The sequence below is a fragment of the Mesoplodon densirostris genome, chromosome 9, assembly GCF_025265405.1.
Source record: "Mesoplodon densirostris isolate mMesDen1 chromosome 9, mMesDen1 primary haplotype, whole genome shotgun sequence".
Lineage (NCBI taxonomy): Eukaryota > Metazoa > Chordata > Mammalia > Artiodactyla > Ziphiidae > Mesoplodon > Mesoplodon densirostris.
The window spans coordinates 96,005,626-96,032,992 of NC_082669.1; the positions used below are offsets into that span (position 1 = coordinate 96,005,626).

General features: G+C 37.7%; 1 protein-coding gene across 1 annotated transcript in view; it reads left to right on the forward strand.

The window, feature by feature from the left end:
* The window catches only part of AGBL3 (AGBL carboxypeptidase 3), a 76,445-nt gene that overhangs the window by 18,256 nt on the left and 30,822 nt on the right, over nt 1–27,367 (forward strand). The window contains 6 exon segments of the mRNA XM_060107974.1: nt 20,121–20,228; nt 23,161–23,291; nt 23,901–23,908; nt 24,751–25,026; nt 25,028–25,149; nt 25,152–25,524. Of these exon segments, the coding sequence (XP_059963957.1) occupies nt 20,121–20,228; nt 23,161–23,291; nt 23,901–23,908; nt 24,751–25,026; nt 25,028–25,149; nt 25,152–25,524 (1,018 nt within the window).

A 27,367-nucleotide genomic window follows, 5' to 3' on the forward strand; every position in this document is an offset into this window, starting at 1 on the left:
ATAAGATGATTTAAACCTCTATTGTTTACTCTATCAAAGTAACTCTTTTATCAGACATATTTCTTGATGGATGCTTGATATTGTAATAAGTAATGAGGCGTGTCATATGCCTAGGGCTGGCGTTAGTGCTAGGAAGTTTTTTCAAAGTAAATGTATTAATTCATCATATCAAAATTAAGGACAGGATGCTCAAATTCATAGGAAAGAGATTGTTAGTAATAGTGTTTCGATGATAAAGTTGGTTGTGTATACTCTGATATATAGGGGTTATAGAATGCTCCTAGAAATAGTATTGTTGTGAAAATGTTTATTATGATAATGTTGGTGTATTCTGCTAAGAAATGGAGGATGTAGCTGGTCGTAGTGATTCTTTACTGAGTAACTTGACTGCATCAGCAATGGGTTGTATTAGACCATGTGGTCCTGTGATATTTGGCCCTTTTCGAAGTTGCATATAACCTAAAATTTTTTGTTCAATCAATGTTAGGAATGCTACAGCTAAAAGAATGGGGATAATAAGTGTTAAGATATTAATTATAAACATTTTGTTGGGGAGAGGATTTGAACCTTTGGTTGTAAAGGTTTAAGTTTTATACAGTTTCTGGGCTCTGCCACCTTAACAAACCCTAGTCTTAGGTAGATGTTTTGTATCTGTTAATTAAGTTGAGATTATATCATTAATTAGTTTTAAGGCACTTTTTAAAGTGGGCCTTATTTCTCTTGTCCTTTCGTACTGGGAGAAATGTATAATAGATAGAAACCGACCTGGATTACTCTGGTCTGAACTCAGATCGCATAGGACTTTAATCATTGAACAAATGAACCTTTAATAGCAGTTACATCATTGGGGTGTCCTGATCCAACATCGAGGTCGTAAACCCTGTTGTCGGTATGAACTCCAGAATAGGATTGTGCTGTTGTCCCTAGGGTAACTTGTTCCATTGATCAGCTTTTTGGATCAATAAGTGATAATATGTTTTGACTGGTAAGTCTAGACTTTAATTACTCGGAGGCTTTTTTGTTCTCCGAGGTCACCCCAACCAAGTTGTCAACCCATATAAATTTTTGTTATCCCTTGATGGTTTAGTTATTTGGGGGGGGTTGATAAATTAAAGCTCCATTGGGTCTTCTTGTCTTATTTTGTTATTCCTGACTCTTCATGGGAAGGTCAGGTTCACTGATTGAAACTAGGAGACAGTAAAACCCTTGTGTGGCCATTCATACAAGTCCTTATTTAGAGAACAAAGGTTTATGCTACCTTTGGTCAGGATACTGTGGCTATTTAACAGTTGTCACTGGGCAGGCAGTGCCTCTAATACTTGTTATGCTAGAGGTGATGTTTTTGCTAAATAGGTGGGGTTTATGTTTGCTGAGTCCCTTTTACTTTTTTTAATCTTTCTTTGGGTGCATGGCTGTTGGATTAATAGTGTGTTTAATAAATAGTTTAACGTTGAGTTGTATTTATTTACTGTTAATTATTAGTATATTATTAGTTACTGATGTAAACTTACGCAAGGAGAAATACTTCTTGTTACTCATATTAACATTATCGCCTCTATTGGTTAATAGATTAGTCCAGTGTAAATCTATGAGTTGATTTGCTTGTTATTGGTATTAAGGTAAAATTATTGTTGAGCTTGAACGCTTTCTTAATTGGTGGCTGCTTTTAAGCCAGCTATGGTGTTGCTTATTTTTACTCTCTAGATAAGGTTGTACCCATTTCTAAAAAGCTGTACCTTTTTAGACTAACATTTAAAAATACATTAAAATTTATAAAAGGTTTCTGGTGATTTTCAAAGTTGAACTGAAATTCTTTTCCCGGACAACCGGCTATCACTAGGCTCGTTTGGCTTGTCACCTCTACTTATGAATCTCCTCACTATTTTGCTACACAGATGAGTTTGTTCTAATAAACTGTTCATAAGTAGCTCCTCTGGTTTGGGGATATTTAACTTAAGTTCTCTTTGTTAAATGTTCGCTAGTTAAATCATTATGTGAAAGGTACAGAGCTTTTTGTTACTTTTAATGCTTCTTTCATCATTCCCTTACGGTACTTTCTCTGTAGCGCCAGGGTTATTTTAAATTTCTATCTCCTATAATTTGAATGTTGAGTGAATGTTTTATTTACTTTGCTTGTACTAGTAGAATGGGAAGGGGTGTTGGGCTAGATTTATTTCAAAGTATTCATAAATTATGAAATCTACTAGGTGAAAACTAGGTGCTTTTTTTAAGCTATGCTTTGATTTATTCAAGCACACTTTCCAGTATGCTTACCTTCTTACGACTTGCCTCCTCTCATATGATTAGTATTTGCTAACAGATTATAGGAAATTATTATAATACTTGAGGAGGGTGACGGGCGGTGTATGCGTGCTTCATGGTCTTAATCAATTAAGCACTCCATTCTTAATTTACTACTAAATCCTCCTTTGGTTTTTAGTTTTCATAAACTAAAACTAAAATGTGGTGAAAATATATTCTTGAAGTAGAAAATGTAGCCCATTTCTTCCCATCCCATAGGTTACACCTTGACCTAACGTGTTTATGTGTAATAATTATGCTTACTTTTACTCCTTTTTAGGGTTTGCTGAAGATGAGGGTGTATAGACTCAATTAGCAAGAGTTGGTGAGGTTTATCGGGGTTTATCGATTATAGAACAGGCTCCTCTAGAGGAGTGTGAAGGACCTCCAAGTCCTTTGAGTTTTAAGCTGCTGCTAGTAGTACTCTGACGAATAATTTTGTTCTTGTAATTATTTGGGTTTAGGACTAAGCATATTGGGGTATCTAATCCCAGTTTGGGTCAGGAAATACTAAAGTCACTTTTGTAGTCTACTTTTATTTTAGTTACGGCTTTTTATGACTTAATTAAAACTTTATTTTATGTAACTCTTTAACACGCTTTGCACCATATTTTTATTAATTTGGGTTAATCGTATGACCGAGGTGGCTGGCATGAAATTTACCAACCCTTGTTGGTATAACTTAGTCGAACTTTTGTTTACGGCTTAATTTTTATCACTGCTGCTTCCCGTGGGGGTGTGGTTAAGCAAGGCGTTATGAGCTACTAATGTTAATGTGCTTGATGCCTTCTCCTTTTTTTTTTTTTTTTTTTTGCGGTATGCGGGCCTCTCACTGTTGTGGCCTCCCCCGTTGCGGAGCACAGGCTCCGGACGCGCAGGCTCCGGACGCGCAGGCTCAGCGGCCATGGCTCACGGGCCCAGCCGCTCCGCGGCATATGGGATCCTCCCAGACCGGGGCACGAACCCGTATCCCCTGCATCGGCAGGCGGACTCTCAACCACTTGCGCCACCAGGGAGGCCCGCCTTCTCCTTTTAATCTTAATGATTTAGAGGGCATTCTCACTGGGGTGTGGATGCTTACATGTGTAATTTTATTAAAAACTAATAGAAAGGCTAGGACCAAACCTATGTGTTTGTGGAGTTAGTAAACTCATCTAGGCATTTTCAGTGCCTTGCTTTAAGGTTTTAAGCTACATTAACAAGTTGTTTTCACATATTGAAGTAACATGTATATAGTTGTTTTATGTGATTTATGTTAGATTTAGCGTTAAAATTTTGATTAAAATGGTTGGTAGATCTAGGAAGATGTCTGTCTATATAAATGGTGAATAAGTAGTTTATTGCTACGATTGGGGTTTATTTTCTAGGTCTGTCTAATCTTGGGCATTAAGTTGTCCATGTTATTGGGTAGATGGCTAAGTTCTATGTACTTACGTGTTTTTGCCTTGTTTTGGGGGCTTGACAGGGCATTATAGGGATGCAGAGCATGGGATTTAGTGGGGGGTAAAGGGGGTTTGTTAAACAGGTCCTGTACCTGTTCATATGCATATGTGTGTACATGTATGTGTGTCTGCAATTATCCTTATGTCCTGTAACCACTGACTGAATAACACCTTATGGTTGATGATGTTGGTAAATAATACTCAATTAAAGTCCAGCTACAATTTATTTGACTGTGTTAAGGCCTCAGATGGCCATAGCTGAGTCATAGCATCCCTTAAAAATTAAAAAAAATACCGAATGCATGAAATCACAGTTATCTGTGAGCATGGGCTGATTAGTCATTAGTCCATCAAGATGTCTTATTTAAGAGGAAAGAGTGAATGATTTTAGGTGAGATGGTCCTGAAGTAAGAACCAGATGTCTGATAAAGTTCATTAATAGAAACTCCCACAAATTATGGGCCCAGAGCAAGAAGAGAGACACCTCTTTCAACTTATTTCAAAGTAAATTGTAGACATTCTTACATTTCTCCTATAAAGTTCAGTCTTTGTTTGTGATTCTTTTTCTATTTTGAGGTAAATTCTACATTAAATGAAATGCACAAATCTAAGTGTATCAGTCAGTGAATTTTAGCAAATGCATACATAGGTGTGATCCAAACCCCTACCACAATATACATTATCATTATAATCACTCAGAAAACTTAAATACTTAGGTGTAAATTTCACAAAACATCTACAAGACTTGAATGCTTAAAACTACACAATGCTGGGCCTCCCTGGTGGCGCAGTGGTTGAGAGTCCGCCTGCCGATGCAGGGGATACGGGTTCGTGCCCCGGTTTGGGAGGATCCCATATGCCGCGGAGCGGCTGGGCCCGTGAGCCATGGCTGCTGAGCCTGCGCGTCCGGAGCCTGTGCTCCGCAACGGGAGAGGCCACAACAGTGAGAGGCCCGCGTACAGAAAAAAAAAAAAAAAAAAAAAAAACTACACAATGCTAATGAAAGGAATCAAAGAAGATCTAAATAAATCAAGAAATATACCATGTTCATTGATTGGAAAACTCAATCTAGTAAAGGTGTCAGTTCTTCCCAAATTGATATACGGGTTCCAGGCAATTCCTATCAAGACTTTTTTTTTAAGATATAAACACATTTACATGGAAAGGTGAAATGACTAGAATAGCTAAAATAATTTTGAAAAGAAGCATAAAGTGCGAGCATTAAGCTTATCTGATTTCAAGAACTTTTATATAGCTACAGTGGTCAAGGCCCTGTGGTATTAGTGGAGGGATATATACATAGATAAGTGGAACAGAATAGAGAGCCCAAAAGCAGAGCCACACAAATATGCCCAAGTAATTTTTGACAAAAGTGCAAAAGCAATTCAATGGCAGAAAGTTAGCATTTTCAACAAACGTTGGACAACCACAGGTGAAAAAAAAAATGAAAAAATGAACTTCAATCTAAGTCTAGCACTGAATACAAAAAATTAATTCAGAATGGATCACAGGCTTAAATGTAAAATATAAAACTTTTTAAAATAGGAGAAATTCTTCACTATCTAGAGCTAGGCAAAGAGTCCTTAGAATTGTCAGAAAGAACACAATTAATAGGGACTTCCCTGTCAGTCTAGTGGTTAAGACCCCATGCTTCTAATGCAAGGGGCGTGGGTTCGATCCCTGGTTGGGGAACTAAGATCCCACATGCTGTGTGGCATGGCCAAAAATACTAAAAAACAAAACCAAAAAACTACAATAAAGTGAAAACTTGATAAATTGGGCTTCATCAAAATTTAAAACTTTTGCTTTACGAAAGATCCTGTTAAGAGAAAGAAAATATAAGTGGAAGAAGAAAAACAAAGGTTAAGTGTGCATGCTACCTGATTCTTTCCCTTTTTATGAGAAAAACAGATGTCACAAAAATTTTGCAAGTAGTTTTCTTTTTACGTATCTTTGGTTAGCATTATATTATGTATCTACTCCTAGCCACAGCTATGCCTGGAAAATTGAGATTTTTAGTGGAGCTCATTGCCAACCTGATAAAGATGGGTTTTTGCTAGTAAACACAAGAAGACAGAATGCATGTTGGGAGGGCAACTAGCAGTATACGCAACAACTGTAATTTTGCAGGGCCCTCCACTCCTAAATGTTCTTTCATTCATGTAACAGTGAAGTAACTTGAACTGGTACTTGATACTTCATGTAGAAATGGCTTATCCTGGCAGTTACTTAACAATGTCACTTAATATGCCTTATGAGACAGTCATCTTTGATATCAACCACTTAAGACAAAATAAAGTGGCTCCTTAGCACTGCTGCACTTTTTGATGTGCTGTGAAGCCTTTTGGAGGAATGCCTACATTTTGGATACCCTTGTTTAGGAGGAATCATATAAGTTTGTGGCAGATGACTCAAGTGCAAAACACAATCACTGCTATAATTGAGAACACTTCTAAATGCTTGAGTACTCTAAACTTTGAGGCTTATGTAACTGTGCTGAGAAGACTGTGCCAGAAAACTAAGAGGATGGTAATTATCAAATGAGATTAAAACCAGATACAGACTAATAAGGAATGCCAATGAATTAGGTAACTTAGATGAAATGGACAAATGCCTGGAAAGATACAAACTACTGAAACTGACTAAAGAGAAAATAGAAAGCCTAAATAGACATATAGCAAGTAAAGAAATTGAATTAATAATAGAAAAACTACAACAAAGAAAAGCCCAAGCCCAGATGATTTTATTGCTGAATTCTACCAAACATTTAATGTTTGGAATGTTCTACCAAACAGTTCCTACCAATTCTTTACAAACTCTTCCAAAAAATAGAAGAGGAAGGAAAACTTCCCAAGTGATTCTGTGAAACCAATATTACCCTGGTTACAAAACCAGACAAAGACATCACAAGAAAACTCCAGACCAATGTCAATTATGAATATAGATGCAAAATTCCTCAACAAAATACTAGAAAACTGAATCCAGCAACAAATAAAAAGAATTATATACTATAACCAGGTAGACTTTATCCAAAAAGTTAAGGTTAGTTTAGTATCCAGAAATCAACTAATGTAACTGATGTAATGAAATCAATGAATGTAATATAGCATATCAATAGAATAAAAACCATACACCACAAGATCATCTCCACAGATACAGAAAAAGCATTAAAAAAATCCAATGCCCTTTCTCTTGAAAAAAAAATTAGGAAAAGAAGGGAGCATCCTTAATATGATAAAGAGCCTCTATGAAATCCCACAGTTAATATACTTAATGGTTAAAGACTGGATGCTTTCCCTGTAAGATCTAAAAAGACAAGCATATCTGCTTTTGCCACTTCTATTCAGCCACTTGCAATGTGAATAAGTTTGACCCCTTACCTCACACCATATAAAAAATTAACTCAAAATGGATCAAGACCTAAATGTAAGAGCTCTTAGAAAAAAACAGAGCTAAATCTTTATGATCTTGGGTTTGGCAATGGATTCTTAGCTATAACACCAAAAGCATAAGCAACAAAAACAAGGAAAATGAATAAATTGGATTTTTTCAAAATTTAAAACTTCCATGCTACAAAGGAAACTATCAAAAAAGTGAAAATACAACCCAAAGAATTGGAGAAAATATTTGCAAACGATTGTATGTGATAAAGGACTTGTAAAGAACATATAGAGCTATTGTAACTCACAATGAAAGACAACCCAGTTTAAGAGTGGCAAGGGATCTGAATAGACATTTCTCTAAAGAAGATAAACACATGGTCAGTAAACACATGAAAAGATGTTCATCATCTTTAGTCACCAGGGCAATGCAAATTAATACCTCAGTGAGATACCACTTTACAATCACTAGGCTGACTAGAATCAAAATCAGGTAACAAGTGTTGATGAGAAATCAGAACCCTCAAATCTTGCAGCCACTTTGGAAAACAGTTTGGCACTTCTCTAGAAAGTTTATGAGGGAACCATTTGACCCAGCAGTTCTACCTAAGAGAAATGAAAACACATGTCCAAAAAAAAAGTACATGAGTGTTAATATGCCAACATTACTCATAATAGCCAAAGGTGGAAACAACCCAAATGTCCATCAATGGATGAATGGATAAACAAAATGTGGTATTATATATCCACATGGAATATTAATTGTCCATAAAAAGGAACGAAGTACTGATAAATGCTTCAACACGGATGAACCTTGAAAACATTAAGTAAAAGAAGCCAGACACAAAAGGACAGATGGTATATGATTCCATTTATATGAAATGTGCGGAATAGGCAAATACATAGATACAGAAAGTAGACTAATGGTTGCCTAGAGGCTTGAAGGCTAGGGGATTAGGGAGTGATAGCCAAAGTGTACAGGGTTTTTTGGAAAGTGATGAAATGGACACCTGATTTATAACAAAAGTGGAACTTCAGAAGAATAATTAAAAGGTAGTCTTTTCAGTGAATAGTGCTAGAATAATTGGATTTCCATATTTTAAAAATGAAAACTCACTCTACTCTCATACTGTACACAAAAGTCAATGCAAATGGATTCTAGATGTAAATGTGCAAGGCAAAAGAACAAAACTTCCCGAAAATAATACAGGAGAATATCTTCATGATCTTGGAATTGGGAAAGAATAAAATGGAACATAAAATATGCTAACCATAAGGGAAAGGTTTGAAAATGTTCACTGTAGCAAAATTAAGAACTTTAAATTTGGTGAAGCTCATTTGTGACTTATAGATGATTAAATTTTATAAATGCCCCATTTGTGCTTGGAAAGTGGATCTGCTGAAAGCAAAGTAAGATTTTATACCTAAACATAAAAAATCATGATCTTGTTAATTCTGCTGTTCATATCTTTTATGACCTTACTAATACTTGGTTTCCATGAACCATCAGTTTCAAATAAAGGGGTGGTTAAAACCTCCCCCCCAAAAATTAAGAACTTTAGTACATCAAAAAACAAAAAAACCCCAAGGCAACCTATAGATTGGAATAATATATTTGCAGTTTGCAATATGTAACTGTCAAAGAGGTCACATCTAGAATATACAAAGCCCTTCTACAAATAATAAAAGACAACCCAGTTGGAATATGGGCAAGAGACTTGAACAGGCACTTTATTAAAATGGATATCCAAATGGCCGATATATCACTGAACCTTATTATGAATTGGTGTCTCATGTTTTTAACTTGCATTTCCCTGATTATTAACAAGGCTGAGTACTGTTTCTTAGAAGTCATAGGAGACTAAATTTTAACTTGTACTAAACATCAATGAGAATGTGGAGCAGCTACAACCTTCATAACCTGCTGGTGGCTATGTAAGTTGGTATAACCACTTTGGCTGACAGCCTTGTATTATCTACCAAAATTGAAGCTATACATGCCCTATGATGTAGAATTCTTACTCCCAGTTATATACCTGAGAGAAATGTGGACACATATGCTCCAAGGAACATGTATAAGGCTGTTTGTAGCACTGTTGTTCATAATATCCCCAAATCAACGCAGCCCCAATGTCCATTATAAGTAGAAATTGGTAAATAAATTGTAACATATTTATAAGTTGCCTATTATATAGCAATGAAAACGAACAAATTACAGCCACATGCCACAAGATGGACTGATTTCACAAATATATGTGGAAAAAAGCACAGAAGAATATATACTATGTAATTCAATTTATTGGATTGGCCAAAAGCTTCGTTTGGGTTTTTCTGTAAGATGTTACGGAATGTCTTATGGAAAAGCCCGAACTGTTTGACCAACCCAGTATGTAAAGTTCAAAAGTAGGCAAAACAAAATTATAGTTTCATGTGTATATTTCTGTAGCTATAAACTATATATTATATATTTGCATATATGTGAATACTTAGGTTGTAAAATGATAAAGGAAAATAATAAAGTGATTATATTATAATAAGGCTAATGGTTACCTTTAAAGGTAGTGATTAGAAGGGGACATGATTGGGGCACCTGTGGTGCTTGCAATGTACTATTTCTTGACCTGAGTGGTATTTGCTTTGTGATAAATCACTGAACTGTATTCCTTTGTTTTTGTACTTTTCATAAGTATAATTCCTAAAAAACATTTTCTTTAAACATTTGGTTTGTTTCTGGCCATGTGAGCCATAGATAGAAGTATGTTTTGGTAGATTTAAAAAGTGAGCACAAATAATTGGCAAAAAAAAAAAAAAAAGATAAATACAACAGTGCAACAGAATAGAACCCAGAAATGGACCAAATGATTTTCGACAAAGGCGCCAAAGCCATCCAGTGAGAATAAGGAAAGTCTTTTCAATAATATGTGCTGTAATGACTTGGTATCCATGTAGAAATAAATAAACCTTGACCTCTGTTTCACTTAATACACCAAAAATTAATTTAAGATAGATCACAGACCTAAACATAAAAGTTAACCTTTTAAAGCTCCTAGAAGAAAACATAGGACAATATCTTCATAACCATAGAATAAGGCAACAATGCCTTAGAGAGGCTCCAGAAAGAAAAAGGAAAGGAAAAATGAAAATGTTAATAAATGTGACTTCATCAATGTTAAAAATTCTCGGCAAAAGACAGTTAATAAAATGAAAAGGCAAGCCACAGTCTGTAAGAAAATATTCCCAACACATATCCAACAAATGACTTGTATGCAGAATATATGAAGAATTTCTACTAATCAATATATATATATTTTAAATGAAGGTGTGCTTTTTCAAACGCCAGTAGAAGGCTGATATTTTTTATTGAGTGCAGTGACTTTATGAGGTAGGCGCTATTGTCCCTGGTTTACAGCTGAGAAGACTATTACTTTTTTTTTTTTTTTAGAAGATGTTGGGGGTAGGAGTTTATTAATTAATTTATTTATTTTTGCTGTGTTGGGTCTTCGTTTCTGTGCGAGGGCTTTCTCTAGTTGTGGCAAGCGGGGGCCACTCTTCATCGCAGTGTGCGGGCCTCTCACTATCGTGGCCTCTCTTGTTGCGGAGCACAGGCTCCAGACACGCAGGCTCAGTAGTTGTGGCTCACGGGCCTAGTTGCTCCGCGGCATGTGGGATCCTCCCAGACCAGGGCTCGAACCCGTGTCCCCTGCATTAGCAGGCAGATTCTCAACCACTGCACCACCAGGGAATCCCTACTAATCAATATTAAAAAGAAAAAACCTAACTAAAAAATGGGCAAAAGACTTGAGCAAACATTGCTTCAAAGGAAGACATATAATGGCTAAAGAACATATGGAAAAGCATTCAGCGTGGGAAATGAAAATTAAAATCACAATGACACATGACTTTACATCTAGGATGGTGAAAGTTTTTTTTTAATTTAAAAAGGCTGACGGGCTTCCCTGGTGGCGCAGTGGTTGAGAGTCCGCCTGCCGATGCAGGGGACACGGGTTCGTGCCCCGATCCCGGAGGATCCCACATGCCGTGGAGCGGCTGGGCCCGCGAGCCATGGCCGCGGAGCCTGTGTGTCCGGAGCCTGTGCTCCGCAACGGGAGAGGCCACAGCAGTGAGAGGCCTGCGTACAGCAAAAAATAAAAAATAAAATAAAAAGGCTGACAACTCCAAATAATAGAATGTAGAACTAGAACTCTAATACATTGTTTGTGGGAGTGTAAAATTGTGTAACCACTTGAAAAAAGATTTGGCGGGTTTTGGGTTTTTTTTTTTAACAAAGGAAAATATATGTCTACCCTGTGACCAGCAGTTCCACTCCTAGGTATTTATATTAGAGAAAATATATGCCCTCAAAAATAGTTGCATATGAATTTTCATTTTCATATTTTTTCACAATAGCCAAAAACTGGAAACAACTCAGAAGTCCATCAGTAGGAGAATGGATAACCAAACTATGTATAAGCCATACAATGGCATACTTATCAACAATAAAAAGGAAAAAAAAAAAGCCTGGTAAACACAACACAGATGAATTCCAGAAACATTACACTGAGTAAGAGAGGCTAAAAACGGAAGACTACATAATATATGATTCCAGTTATAGGAAGTTGTAGGACAGGCAAACTGCTTCATGGTGACAGAAATCAGTGATTTTTGGAGGTGGGTGGTGAGGCTCGACTTGGAAAGGGCAAGAGGGAACCTTCCAGGATGGTAAAAATGTTCTGTACCTTCATGGGTGTATTGGTTACATGATTATGTATTTTTAAAACTCATTGAACTGTACAGTTAAAATCTGTACATTGCATTATATGTAATGTGTAAATTTTACTCAATTTTAAAAGTAGCCACAATTCTCCATCCATGTATCCTCACCCTTTGAAATATCATTTTGCATCTCCTTCCATGAAGAGGTGGCTCTTGCCCCATCCCTTGAATCTGAGACGGCCTTGTGACTTGCTTTAGCCAGTTTGAGTGTGGCAGAAATGATAGCATGCCAGTGTTGACTTAGGCTTCAAGAGATTATACACTTTTGCTTTCTCCTAAACCCTGTCCACCCACTATGGAACAATTCCTAGCTAGCTTTCTGGATAATGAGAGTGAAGCACAGATGAGCTGAGGTTATCCTAGATCAGCCAGCTCCCAGCCAAACTTGCAGCTGATCAACATACATGAGTAAACCTAACCAATACCAGAAGAATCACCCAGCTGAGATAACTAAATTGTTGTTTTATGTCACTAAGTTTTGGGGAGGTTTCTTATGTAGGAAAAGCTAACTAACACATATACCAAAATGGCTTAGACTTCAGGCTCTCTGTAGTAATAAACCATGGCCCATGGGCCAAATCTGGCCCATCACTTATGCTGAACCTTTTATTCAGCATTGAAAAGTGGAACATAAATTAATCTTGTGAAATGACACTTTTTTTTTAAACATCTTTATTGGAGTATAATTGCTTTACAATGGTGTGTTAGTTTCTGCTTTATAACAAAGTGAATCAGTTATACATATACATATGTCCCCATATCTCTTCCCTCTTGCATCTCCCTCCCTCCCACCCTCCCTATCCCACCCCTCTAGGTGGTCACAAAGCACCAAGATGATCTCCCTGTGCTATGCGGCTGCTTCCCACTAGCTATCTATTTTACGTTTGGTAGTGTATATATTTCCATGCCACTCTCTCACTTTGTCCCAGCTTACCCTTCCCCCTCCCCGTGTCCTCAAGTCCATTCTCTAGTAGGACTGCGTCTTTATTCCTGTCTTGCCCCTACGTTCTTCATGACAATTTCTTTTTTTAGATTCAATATATATGTGTTAGCATATGGTATTTGTTTTTTTCTTTCTGACTTCACTCTGTATGACAGACTCTATCTAGGTCCAACTACCTCACTACAAATAACTCAATTTCGTTTCTTTTTATGGCTGAGTAATATTCCATTGTATATATGTGCCATATCTTCTTTATCCATTCATCTGTAGATGGACACTTAGGTTGCTTCCATGTCCTGGCTATTGTAAATAGAGCTGCAATGAACATTTTGGTACATGACTCTTTTTGAATTATGGTTTTCTCAGGGTATATGCCCAGTAGTCAGATTCCTGGGTCATATGGTACTTCTATTTTTAGTTTCTTAAGGAACCTCCATACTGTTCTCCATAGTGGCTGTATCAATTTACATTCCCACCAACAGTGCAAGAGGCTTCCCTTTTCTCCACACCCTCTCAAGCATTTATTGTTTAGATTTTTTGATGATGGCCATTCTGACAGGTGTGAGCTGATATCTCATTGTAGTTTTGATTTGCATTTCTCTAATGAAAATGATGTTGAGCATTCTTTCATGTGTTTGTTGGCTATCTGTATATATTCTTTGGAGAAATGTCTATTTAGGTGTTCTTCCCATTTTTGGATTTGGTTGTTTGTTTTTTTGATACTGAGCTGCATGAGCTGCTTGTAAATTTTGGAGATTAATCCTTTGTCAGTTGCTTCATTTGCAAATATTTTCTCCCATTCTGAGGATTCCATCTGTTTGTGGTTTCCTTTGCTGTACAAAACCTTTTAAGTTTCATTAGGTCCCATTTGCTTATTTTTGTTTTTATTTCCATTTCTCTAGGAGGTGGGTCAAAAAGGATCTTGCTGTGATTTATGTCATAGAGTGTTCTGCCTGTGTTTTCCTCTAAGAGTTTGATAGTGTCTGGCCTTACATTTAGCTGTTTAATCCATTTTGAGTTTATTTTTGTGTATGGTGTTAGGAAATGTTCTAATTTCATTCTTTTACATGTAGCTGTCCAGTTTTCCCAGCACCACTTATTGAGGAGGCTGTCTTTTCTCCATTGTATACTCTTGTCTCCTTTATTGAAGATAAGGTGACCATATGTGTGTGGGTTTATCTCTGGGCTTTCTCTCCTGTTCCATTGATCTATATTTCTGTTTTTGTGCCAATACCATACTGTCTTGATCACTGTAGCTTTGTAGTATAGTCTGAAGTCAGGGAGCCTGATTCCTCCAGCTCCGCTTTTCTTTCTCAAGATTGCTTTGGCTATTGGGGTCTTTTGTGTTTCCATACAAATTGTGAAATTTTTTGTTCTAGTTCTGTGAAAAATGCCAGTGGTAGTTTGATAGGGATTGCATTGAATCTGTAGGTTGCTTTGGGTAGTATAGTCATTTTCACAATGTTGATTCTTCCAATCCAAGAACATGGTATATCTCTCCATCTGTATCATCTTTAATTTCTTTCATCAGTGTCTTATAGTTTTCTGCATAGCAGTCCTTTGTCTCCTTAAGTAGGTTTATTCCTAGATATTTTACTCTTTTTCTTGGAATGGAAAATAGGAGTGTTTTCCTTAATTTCTCTTTCAGATTTTTCATCATTAGTGTACAGGAATGCAAGTGATTTCTGTGCATTAATTTTGTCTCCTGCTACTTTACCAAATTCATTGACAGCTCTAGTAGTTTTCTGGAAGCATATTTAGGATTCTCTATGTATAGTATAATGTCACCTGCAAACAGTGACAGCTTTACTTCTTCTTTTCCAATTTGGATTCCTTTATTTCTTTTTATTCTCTGATTGCTGCGGCTAAAACTTCCAAAACTATATTGAATAGTAGTGGTGAGAGTGGGCAACCTTGTCTTCTTCCTGATCTTAGTGGAAATGGTTTCAGGTTTTCACCATTGAGGATGATATTGGCTGTGGGTTTGTCATATATGGCCTTTATTATGTTGAGGAAAGTCCCTTCTATGCCTACTTTCTGGAGAGTTTTATTATAAATGGGTGTTGAATTTTTTCGAAAGCTTTCTCTGCATCTGTTGAGATGATCATATGTTTTTTCTCCTTCAGTTTGTTAATATGGTGTATCACGTTGATTGATCTGCATATATTGAAGAATCCTTGCATTCCTGGGATAAACCCCACTTGATCATGGTGTATGATCCTTTTAATGTGCTGTTGGATTCTGTTTGCTAGTATTTTGTGGAGGATTTTTGCATCTATGCTCATCAGTGGTATTGGCCTGTAGTTTTCTTTGTGACAACCTTTGTCTGGTTTTGGTATCAGGGTGATGGTGGCCTCGTAGAATGAGTTTGGGAGTGTTCCTCCCTCTGCAATATTTTGGAAGAGTTTTAGAAGGATAGGTGTTAGCTCTTCTCTAAATGTTTGATAGAATTCTCCTGTGAAGCCATCTGGTCCTGGGCTTTTGTTTGTTGGAAGATTTTTAATCACAGTTTCAATTTCAGTGCTTGTGATTGGTCTGTTCATATTTTCTGTTTCTTCCCGGTTCAGTCTCAGAAGGTTGTGCTTTTCTAAGAATTTGTCCATTTCTTCCAGGTTGTCCATTTTATTGGCATATAGTTGCTTGTAGTAATCTCTCATGATCCTTTGTATTTCTACAGTGTCAGTTGTTACTTCTCCTTTTTCATTTCTAATTCTATTGATTTGAGTCTTCTCCCTTTTTTTCTTGATGAGTCTGGCTAATGGTTTATCAATATTTTTTATCTTCTCAAAGAACCTGCTTTTAGTTTTATTGATCTTTGCTATTGTTTCCTTCATTTCTTTTTCATTTATTTCTGGTCTGATCTTTATGATTTCTTTCCTTCTGCTAACTTCGGGGTTTTTTGGTTCTTCTTGCTCTAATTGCTTTAGGTGTAAGGTTAGTTTGTTTATTTGAGATGTTTCTTGTTTCTTAAGGTAGGATTGTATTGCTATAAACTACCCTCTTAGAACTGCTTTTGCTGCATCCCATAGGTTTTGGGTCGTCGTGTTTTCATTGTCATTTGTTTCTAGGCATGTTTTGATTTCCTCTTTGATTTCTTCAGTGATCTCTTGGTTATTTAGTAGTGTATTGTTTAGCCTCCATGTGTTTGTATTTTTTACAGATTTTTTCATGTAATTGATAATATAGTCTTATAGCATTGTGGTCGGAAAAGATACTTGATACAATTTCAGTTTTCTTAAATTTACCAAGGCTTGATTTGTGACCCAAGATATGACCTATCCTGGAGAATGTTCCATGAGCACTTGAGAGGAAATTGTATTCTGTTGTTTTGGGATGGAATGTCCTATATATACCACTTAAGTCCATCTTGCTTAATATGTCATTTAAAGCTTGTGTTTCCTTATTTATTTTCATTTTGGATGAGCTGTCCATTGGTGAAAGTGGGGTGTTAAAGTCCCCTACTATTATTGTGTTACTGTCAATTTCCCCTTTTATGGCTGGTAGTATTTGCCTTATGTCTTGAAGTGCTCCTATGTTTGGTGCATAAATATTTACAGTTGTTATATCTTCTTCTTGGACTGATCCCTTGATCATTATGTAGTGTCCTTCTTTGTCTCTTGTAATAGTCTTTATTTTAAAGTCTATTTTGTCTGATATGAGAATTGCTACTCCAGCTTTCTTTTGATTTCCATTTGCATGGAATATCTTTTGCCATCCCCTCACTTTCAGTCTGTATGTGTCCCTAGGTCTGAAGTGGGTCTCTTGTAGACAGCATATATATGGGTCTTGTTTTTGTATCCATTCAGCGTCTGTGTCTTTTGGTTGGATCATTTACTCCATTTACACTTAAGGTAATTATCGATGTGTATGTTCCTATTACCATTTTCTTACTTGTTTTGGGTTTGTTTTTGTAGGTCTTTTCCTTCTCTTGTGTTCATGCTTAGAGAAGTTCCTTTAGCATTTATTGTAAAGCTGATTTGGTGGTGCTGAATTCTCTTGAAGAGCTTTTGCTTTTCCGTAAAGGTTTTTTTGAATTTATTTTTGGCTGCATTGGGTCTTCATTGCTATATACAGGCTATCTCTAGTTGTGGCGAGCCCGGGCTACTCTTCGTTGTGGTGCGCAGGCTTCTCATTGCAGTGGCTTCTCTTGTTGCAGAGTACGGGCTCTAGTTGTGTGGGCTTCCGTAGTTGTGGCTCGTGGGCTCAAGAGCACAGGCTTAATAGTTGTGGCGCATGGGCTTAGTTGCTCCGTGGCATGAGGGATCTTTCTGGACCAGGGCTCGAACCCATGTGTCCTGCATTGGCAGGTGGATTCTTATCCACTGCACCACCAGGGAAGACCTCTGTAAAGGTTTTAATTTCTCTGTCAAATGTGAATGAGATCCTTGCTGGGTAGAGTATTCTTGGTTGTAGTTTTTTCCGTTTCATCACTTTAAATATGTCCTGCCACTCCCTTCTGGCTTGCAGAGTCTGCTGAGAGATCAGCTGTTAACCTTATGGGGATTCCCTTGTATGTTATTTGTTGCTTTTTGCTTGTTGCTTTTAATATTTTTTCTTTGTATTTAATTTTTGATAGTTTGATTAATATGTGTTTTGGTCTGTTTCTCCTTGGATTTACCCTCTGTGGGACTCTCTGAGCTTCCTGGAGTTGATTATTTCCTTTCCCACATTAGGGAAGTTTTGAACTATAATCTCTTCAAATATTTTCTTAGTTCATTTTTTTTTCTTTTCTCTTCTGGGACCCCTATAATTCGAAGGTTCGTGCATTTAATGTTGTCCCAGACGTCTCTGAGACTGTCCTCAATTCTTTTCATTTTTTTCTTTATTCTGCCCTGCAGTAGTTATTTCCACTGTTTTTTTCTTCCAGGTGACTTATCCATTCTTCTGCCTCAGTTATTTTGCTATTGATTCCTTCTAGAGAATTTTTAATATCATTTATTGTGTTGTTCATCATTGTTTGCTCTTTCGTTCTTTTAGTTCCTTGTTAAACGTTTCTTGTATTTTCTCCATCTTTTTCCAAGATTTTGGATCATCTTTACTATCATTACTCTGAATTCTTTTTCAGGTAAACTGCCTATTTCCTCTTCATTTGTTTCGTCTGGTGGGTTTTTGCCTTGCTCCTTCATCTGCTGTGTTTCTCTGTCTTCTCATTTTGCTTAACTTACTGTGTTTGGGGTCTTCTTTTCGCAGGCTGCAGGTTCCTAGTTCCCATTGTTTTTGGTTTCTAACCCCAGTGGGTAAGGTTGGTTCAGTGGGTTATGTAGGTTTCCTGGTGGAGGGGACTGGTGCCTGTATTCTGGTGGATGAGGCTGGATTTTACCTGTCTGGTGGACAGGACCACGTCTGGTCGTATGTTTTAGGGTGTCTGTGAACTTACTATGATTTTAGGCAGCCTCTCTGCTAATGGGTGGGGTTGTGTTCCTGTCTTGCTAGTTGTTTGGCATGGGGTGTCCAGCACTGTAGCTTGCTGGTCGTTGAGTGGAGCAGGGTCTTAGCGTTGAGAACGAGATCTCTGGGAGAGCTTTCACCATCTGATATTATGTGGGGCAGGGAGGTCTCTGGTAGACCAGTATCCTGAACTCAGCTCAGGTCTGACACCCAGCCAGAGCACCATGACCCTGTCAGTCACTCGGCTCAGATGAAAAGGGAGGAAAGGGAGGGAAAAAAAAGAAAGAAAGTAAAACAAAATAAAGTTATTAAAATAAAAATAAATAGTAAAAACAAAAGTAATAAAAATAAAGAAGGGAGCAAGCAAACCAAAAAACAAATCCACCAATGATAACAAGTGCTAAAAACTACCAAGAAAAAAAAAAAAAACAGAAACCCTAGGACAAATGGTAAAAGCAAAGCTATACAGACAAAATCACACAAAGAAACATACACATACACAGTCACAAAAAGAAAAAAAGGAAAAAATATATATATACATTTTAAAAAAAGGAAGAGTGCAACCAAATCAATAAATAAATCTACCAATGACAATAAGCTCTAAATATTAAACTAAGATAAACATAAAACCAGAAACAAATTAGATGCAGAAAGCAAACCCCAAGTCTACAGTTGCTCCCAAAGTCCACTGCCTCAATTTTGGGATGATTTGTTGTCTATTCAGGTATTCCACAGTTGCAGGGTACATCAAGTTGATTGTGGAGATTTTATCTGCTGCTCCTGAGGCTGCTGGGAGAGATTTCCCTTTCTCTTCTTTGTTCGAGCAGCTCCGGGGGTTCAGTTTTGGATTTGGCCCCGCCTCTGCGTGTAGGTTGCCGGAGGGCGTCTGTTCCTGCTCAGACAGGACAGGGTTTAAGTAGTAGCTGATTAGGGGCCTCTGGCTCACTCAGGCCAGGGGGCAGGGAGGGGTTTGCAATACAGGGCGAGCCTGCGGCAGCCGAGGCCAACATGACATTTTAAGAGCCTGAGGTGCGCTGTGTGTTCTATCGGGGAAGTTGCCCCTGGATCACGGGACCCTGGCCGTGGCGGGCCGCACAGGCTCCCAGGAGAGGAGGTGTGGATAGTGATCTGTGCTCGCACACAGGCTTCTTGGTGGCTGCAGCAGCAGCCTTAGCGTCTCATGCCCGTCTCTGGGGTCCATGCTGATAGCCGTGGCTCACACCCGTCTCTGGAGCTCCTTTATGCGGCGCTCTGAATCCCCTCTCCTCACGCACCAGGAAACAGAGGCAAGAAAAAGTCTCTTGCCTCTTCAGCAGCTCCAGACTTTTTCCCGGACTCCCTCCTGGCTAGCTGTGGCGCATTAGCCCCCTTCAGGCTGTGTTCATACAGCCAACCCCAGTCCTCTCCCTGGGATCCAACCTCCGGAGCCCGAGCCTCAGCTCCAAGCCCCCACCCGCCCTGGCGGATGAGCAGACAAGCCTCTTGGGCTGGTGAGTGCCGGTCGGCACGGATCCTCTGTGCGGGAACCTCTCCGCTTTGCCCTCTGCACCCCTGTTGCTGCGCTCTCCTCTGTGACTCTGAAGCTTCCCCCCCGCCACCCCCAGTCTCCGCCAGTTAAGGGGCTTCCTAGTGTATGGAAACCTTTCCTCCTTCACAGCTCCCTCCCAGAGGTGCAGGTCCCGTCCCTAGTCTTTTGTCTCTCTTTTTTCTTTTGCCCTACCCAGGTACATGGGGAGTTTCTTGCCTTTTGGGAGGTCTGAGGTCTTCTGCCAGCGTTCAGTAGGTGTTCTGTAGGAGGTGTTCCACATGTAGATTTATTTGTGGGAAGGAAGGTGATCTCCACATCTTACTCCTCTGCAATCTTGAAGGTCCCTGTTTTCGCTTTTTCTCCAGATTGGACCCCTTCTAATCCTGAGCGAATGTACATCCCAACAGGCCTGGAGATAGAACCCCTTTATCCAAGCTCCAAGGAAGATCCTGTGGTTTACCTAGCTGAAGATGGTGGGTACATGAGACATGTTGCTATAAAAAATAACTTGGTACCTGGGCTAATCTCTTAGTTATATTTGTTCTGCTGTTTATAGTGGAAATTGTAAATTAACAGGAAGTCCCTGACTCCACAAACATGTCTGGTTACATATTAATCCAAATGTTGATTCAGTGCTAATTATGTTCTTGAAGGTGCATATTGCAGCTTATGCATACTTACTTTAAGATAAAGCATCATGTTGACCATGAGAATGAAGTCTTATTGCGATGGAATTAAGCTTCGCATCAGTTTTCAAACACAAATCCAGCGGAGTGCTCTCCAACTATCATTCCCTTTCCATCTATAGGTCATTTTCATGCAGTCTTTCAGGTGATTTATTTTCATGTTATGCCAGTTTGATGCATTTCTTGGGACTGCATTCTTGAAAAGAGGAAAATATCCCACATTGCAAATAACATCTAAGGTTACATCTCAGGAAAGTATTCTTAACACTCAGGATTAATAATTGCACCTTGAGAGCTCTGGTAATGCAGAATCTCTGCTTCATGATAGAGTATGCTAATAATTAAACATAGAAGTCTCAACCTATAGTCTAAACTGCACTGCTCCTGAAGCACCAATGTAAGGAAGTATGGGACTCCTGTACAGTTTCACCATCACACCTTATGGAATAACCAGAATGAACTTTTTGGCCAACCCAATACCTTAGACTATATATTAAAGATGACTTCCAGCAAGCAAATGTATTTTATTTAAAGAGCTGGCAAGACAGAAATTCACGGGAATTCCTTCTTATACAGTAAGCAATTACAGAAATCATATACTCATGCATTTTTAAGCAACTGGGGTGAGAAAAGCACCTCTGATTTTTTATATTTGATTTCAAATATTTACACAGCTAATGTACCTCATAACTTTCACACATAAATGAGATCTAATATAAAATTAAAGTAGTTGAGGTGAGTCGGTCAAGGTCTTGTCAGGAAGTGGATGGCTTACATAGAGTAATTTAAGAAACTTTAATGAAAAGATAACTTACAAAAGGGTGGACAGGATTAAGGGAGACTAATAAGGGATGGTGAAGCAACAGAATTGTCAGTAGAGCAGAACCATTATTTCTCCTAGGCCTGAAGGGGTAAGAGACCAACAGAGTGGTTTCCAAACCTGTAGCTGTAGGAGAAGGAAGTCCCCAAACAACTGAGTATATAGAACTCTGGGTTTACATTTTTTTCTTTCAAATATTTTTCTTTCTTTAAAGATATTGTTCCATTGTCTCATGACATCTGTTCTTTTTAGTAAAAAGTCAGCCATAATTTATATCATTGTTCCTTATATGTGATGCGTCTTTTTCTGTTTGGCTGTTTTCAGCAATTTGACTGTGACCTGCCTAGATTTGTTTATCTTTATATTTATCCTGTTTGGACTTTGCTGAACCTCTTAGATCCATAATTTAATAGGGTTCTTTTTTTCCAAATTTGAGAAATTTTCAGCCATTATTTATTCACATATTTTCTCCATAATATTCTTTCTCTTCTGTCCTTTGGAATTCCAACTCCAATTCCATATGGTAGATTTCTAGCTATCTCCCACATGTCACTGGGTCTTTGTTCTTTTTTTCTCCTCTGGCCTTGGGTTTGGATAATTGTATTCATTTGTTTTTAAGTTCACAGAGTCTTTCCTTTGCAATATTCAGTTTCTCTTAAGCCCATCTGGTAAATCTTTCATTTCCATTATTGTACTTTTTATTTCTAGAATTTTCATTTCATTCTTTTTATAGTTAACATTTTTTTAGATTACTTGATCTGTTTATTCACTATCTTTTTTCCTTTAAGTATTTTAACATATATTCAAAGTCCTTCTCTGTTAATCGTACCATCTGAGTTATCTTTGGGTCTGTTAAATATTTATTGGATCACATTTCCTTCTTCTCTGTATGCTTCATAATTTTTTTTATCATATGTGGGAAATTATGAAAGATATGTTATAGGAGTTTGTATTATGTTCTTTTTAAAAATTATGCTGAATTTTTTTCTGGTAGGCAGCTAAATTGCTGGCAAATCATTTTGCTTCCTTTGGGATTGGTTTATTTTTTTATAAAAACAGGTCTGTTTTCATTTTGTCCGTAGTCCTAGGTCGTGGCCCTTACTCCTGAATGTGGTTCTTATGCCTAATATACAACCTTTCTAGAGTCACGATTGAATGCCTGAGGTGCTCAGTGAAGTCCTTGTATTCTGGATAGGTTGAATTTCAATATATCCTAGAATGTTTATCCTCTGGTATCTTAGCCCCACAGTAGCACTCTGTCCTATCTTCCCTAGTCTTATCCTGTGCTTGTAGAGCCAAGCCTTCAAGCCAAGGACTGGGGAACCACCATGTAGACTATTGAAGCCCTCCCTCTATGTAGCATTCTTCTCTCTGGTACCTAGGATACCAATTTCAGCAGCCCCAGGCAACAATCTCGCCTCCTCAGCTCAACATGACTGTTATGCTATCCTTAAGTGCCATCTTCCTAAGAGGTAAAAAGTACCCCCAGGAAGAAAACAAGAATTAAACATGGGCTTATTTCATGTATTTACCTTCTTTCAAGAACCATTATAGTTCTGGTCTTTGTGTTGTCCAAATGCATGAAAACAGTTAATTCATAATTTTTGTCCAGTTTTATAGTCATTTACAGTGAAAAGATGACTTCAGGACCAATTCCTTCATTATAACCAGAAGTAGAGTATTTTTACTGTGAGAAATATATGAATTTATTTCAGGCATTGCTTTTCTAGTCTAAATACTTAGACTTACTTATTTCAACATAAACCTATATGCTAGTGTCAAATTATGTTAAAATTTATAATCCTTAGTGACACTTCAGTTATACTGTAGTTCCAAACTCTATGCAGAATAGCCTATATACTTTAGTTATGGCTTGATATCTGTATGGTTTCTCATCAGCCTAAAAAGAGCCTTGTTTTGTGTATTCCCAAGTTGGGGGCAACCGAACACCCTTGAAGCAGCCTGTGAATAACTGTGATGATACTTTGATGTTTGAAGCAAGGTTTGAGAGTGGTAATCTACAGAAGGTAGTCAAAGTATGGGTTTTAATTATTTTTATTTGAGGAGGTAGACTATCAACTATTTATTATTTCCTGTATTAGATACATTAGTTTTAGTATCCATTACTGAACTATAATTCCTTGAAGTATAGATGCTACTTAGAGATTATTTTAAGGGGGTAGGTATGGAAGGTTCTGGATTCAAACAATTTTGAGAACTATGAATTAAAGTTAAACGGGTTTTTGTAATGTACATTTTCAGTATGCCAATATGAACTGTCTCTCACACACACACACACACACACACACACACTGCTTCTCACACTTTTTAACGGAGTAGTTCTTCAGATGAGTGTTCTGTAAAACGTGCTTGGGAACATGCCTGCAATCCAAGGATATTCTTTTTTAAAAATTTTTTTATGAAAAATTTTAAACATACACTTAAGTACAGAGCATAATACAGTTAGTTCTACATTAACTATCATATACCCATCACCTAGATTCAATGGCTCTCAAGGTTTTACAACATTCATTTCCTAGTTCACTGTTTGTGTACACACAAACACATATACACACACAATAAGTGCATAATGCTGATAGAATAGGAAGTACTTGGTAAAAAAAGTCACAATTAACCAGGTAAAATTGTTAGATATATAAGTAATATAATAATGAAATTATTTTTGCCTTTAAGTATCTTCAGTGATTAAGTATGGGGGATGCAAAGTCCTCTCAGAGTTTACAGTTTTGTAATCCATATGCTCATAGTAATTTATTTATATATATATATATATATATATTTTTTTTTTTTTTTTTTTTTTTTGCTGTACGCGGGCCTCTCACTGCTGTGGCCTCTCCCGTTGCGGAGCACAGGCTCCGGACACACAGGCTCCGCGGCCATGGCTCGCGGGCCCAGCCGCTCCGCGGCATGTGGGATCTTCCGGGATCGGGGCACGAACCCGTGTCCCCTGCATCGGCAGGCGGACTCTCAACCACTGCGCCACCAGGGAAGCCCTATTTATATTTTTAACCTTTCTTAGTGATAGGTATTTCAGATTCCTAGAGCTAGACTCTAAAACAGAAATATATGTCTGAAGTAAAAAAAGAAACATTGGACTTGAATTCTTAAAAACTTAAGAACTCTTTAATCACTTCTTTTATAGGAAACATAACTGGGTTGACATATATAATTTTTGTCAAATGCCCATTTTTTTATGTGCTCTCTCAAATTACAAAGGAATAAAAAGGCTTTAGAATTCACATAGAAGCAGTTTCGCATCCAATAAAAGAGAAAGCTTCAAAACTTTGATTTTTTGCAATTACTTGCTTATTGGACATTGCCTAAATAAATGTTGTTTCCTAAATAAAAAGCTTTCTGTGAATAGGTAGTTTATTATTTGTATATTTATTATTTTATTATTTAATTTAAACTTGAATGTCATTTTTACATTTTTATGTGCTTTTTTTCCCCTTCCTTTTTTTGTCTTAGGGCAGAGTATGAATACTAGCTGACTGTGCACCCTGACCTGTTCACAAATAAACACACCCAGTGGTACTATTTCCAAGTCACTAATACCCAAGCAGGAATAGTCTACAGATCCACTATTATCCATTTCACCAAGCCTGCTAGTCTTTATAATCGGGGTATGCACCCACTGTTTTATTCTGAAAACGAGGCCAACGCTCATAATATTGGCTGGCAGAGAATAGGAGACCAAATGAAGTATTATAGAAGCAACCAGGGGCAAGACGGGTGCCATTATTTCTCTTACATGGACATTTCAATTTCCACACAATAAAGATACTTGCTACTTTGCTCACTGCTATCCATACACTTACACAAGCCTGCAAGAATACCTTTCTAGCATCAGTAATGACCCAGTACAAACCTTTGTAAAATACGTGTCTTGTGCCACACAATTACTAGGAACATGGTGTATGTTTTAACAATTACTACCCCCTTGAAGAACAGTGAGTTAAGAAAGCGAAAGGCCGTGATTTTGACTGCAAGGGTACATCCAGGAGAAACCAACAGCTCTTGGATCATGAAGGGCTTCCTAGATTATATTTTAGGAGACTCAAATGATGCACAGTTGCTCCAGGACACTTCCATCTTCAAGGTGGTACTCATGCTGAATCCAGATGGTGTGATTGTGGGAAATTATCGGTGTTCCTTAGCTGGATGGGATTTAAACCGTAACTATACATCTCTCCTGAAGGAATCATTTCCTTCTGTTTGGTATACCCGGAACATGATCCGTAGGTAAAATAAGCATCAAATTACCCTATGCTTATTTAGTAAACTTGGTAGTAAGAATTTTGTTCCCACAATCCCACTCATTTTACTCTACATTTTCTTAAGATAGTTTAACTACAGCTACTTAATTCTTTTCCTCATTCTTCCCAACTCTGCTTCTGTACCTTTCTGGTATTATGCCACTACATTCACTAGCTTTCTTTTAAATAATGAAATAGACTCTAGAACATTCTAATGGCTTAGTGAAAATGTATAGTTAAATTTGCCTATCCTAAAATTTGGTTTCTTCCTAAAGTTAATGGTAGCACTGATGTTTATTTTGGGATCCTTGAATCCCTTTTATGTGAAAATTAATTACATCTACAGAGCCTTCTGGCATGATGTTGACCATACAGTGCTCTATGATGAGTCTTTTTTTTTTTTTTTTTTTTTTTTATTTATTTATTTTTTTGCTGTACGCGGGCCTCTCACTGCTGCGGCCTCTCCCGTTGCGGAGCACAGGCTCCGGACACACAGGCTCCGCGGCCATGGCTCGCGGGCCCAGCCGCTCCGCGGCATGTGGGATCTTCCGGGATCGGGGCACGAACCCGTGTCCCCTGCATCGGCAGGCGGACTCTCAACCACTGCGCCACCACGGAAGCCCTATGATGAGTCTTTTGATGATAGGTTACATACTTACTTAAACTTTCATGAATAGTCTTATTTGCCCCTGGAAAAAATGAACAGCTTTAAATTTTCTAAAGAATCAGAACAGTAAAATGCACATAGTAGTTAAAACTTTGTTGAATTACTGGGTAAATTCTTTAATAGATTCAAGTAATAACAATCAGGAATAGGCATTGCTAGAGTAGAAAGATTTATTGGAGTCAAAGAACACCCAAATCCTCTTAACCTTTTTGGTTAAGAATGTGGAGACTAGAGTGAAAACACATCAGATTGGAATCCCTGCTATATCATTTGCTAACTGTGTGATCTTGAGCAATTTAAAAACAAACCCAAACCTCAGTTTTCTCATCTATAAAGTGGGAATAATAATGCTTACCTCACAGACAGGAGGATTAAATGAGAATATTACCACTAAAGTTCCCAGAAATAAAGTGCCCAATATTACTGGAACATTGGAAGCTCTAAATGTATTCAGTGTTTCCGCAAATGTAAAAAGAAGAAAAGTTAATGAATTAGATATAGATGTAATAACTCTTCGTAAACTATTTAGGATTGTTCAAATGTTACAATTATAAGTACTATTATAGAGTGTTTATATCCTCATCCAGCTCTGTCATCAGGGCCCCTAGTAAAAGCATAAGAGCCCTGTTTCAAGGAGGAGGACCTCAAAGATACCTCCAGTCCCTCAGAGGAGCTGACAGGCTTCAGGAGCACCCAGCATGGCTCTAGTTACTTAGTTCAGCCTCAACTTTCATGTTAATCCTTTTATCTTTATAGACGCATGGGGAGTGAAGTGCAGATCCCCAGAAAAATGAGTAAAAACTCTTGTTTTATACCCCTCACAAATGTGGACTTCAGGATTCTCTGAAATTATTTAGGAAATATTTAAGTCATAAAGAGTAACCTGTAACTTATTTTCCTGGGGATGGCACACAATGAAGAGAGCTGAGTAATGCAATGTGGTATCCTAGATTGGATTCTGGGACAGAAAAAGGACATTATTGGGAAAACTAGTGAAATCCAAACAAGGCTGGGAGTTTAATAGTAATGTACCAACGTTGGTTCCTTAGTTTTTGACAATGTGCCATGGTTATGTAATATGTTAACAGTAGGGGAAACTGGATGAGGGGTAGATATATGGAAACTCTACTATTTTGCCAGTTTTGTGTAAATCTAAAGTTAT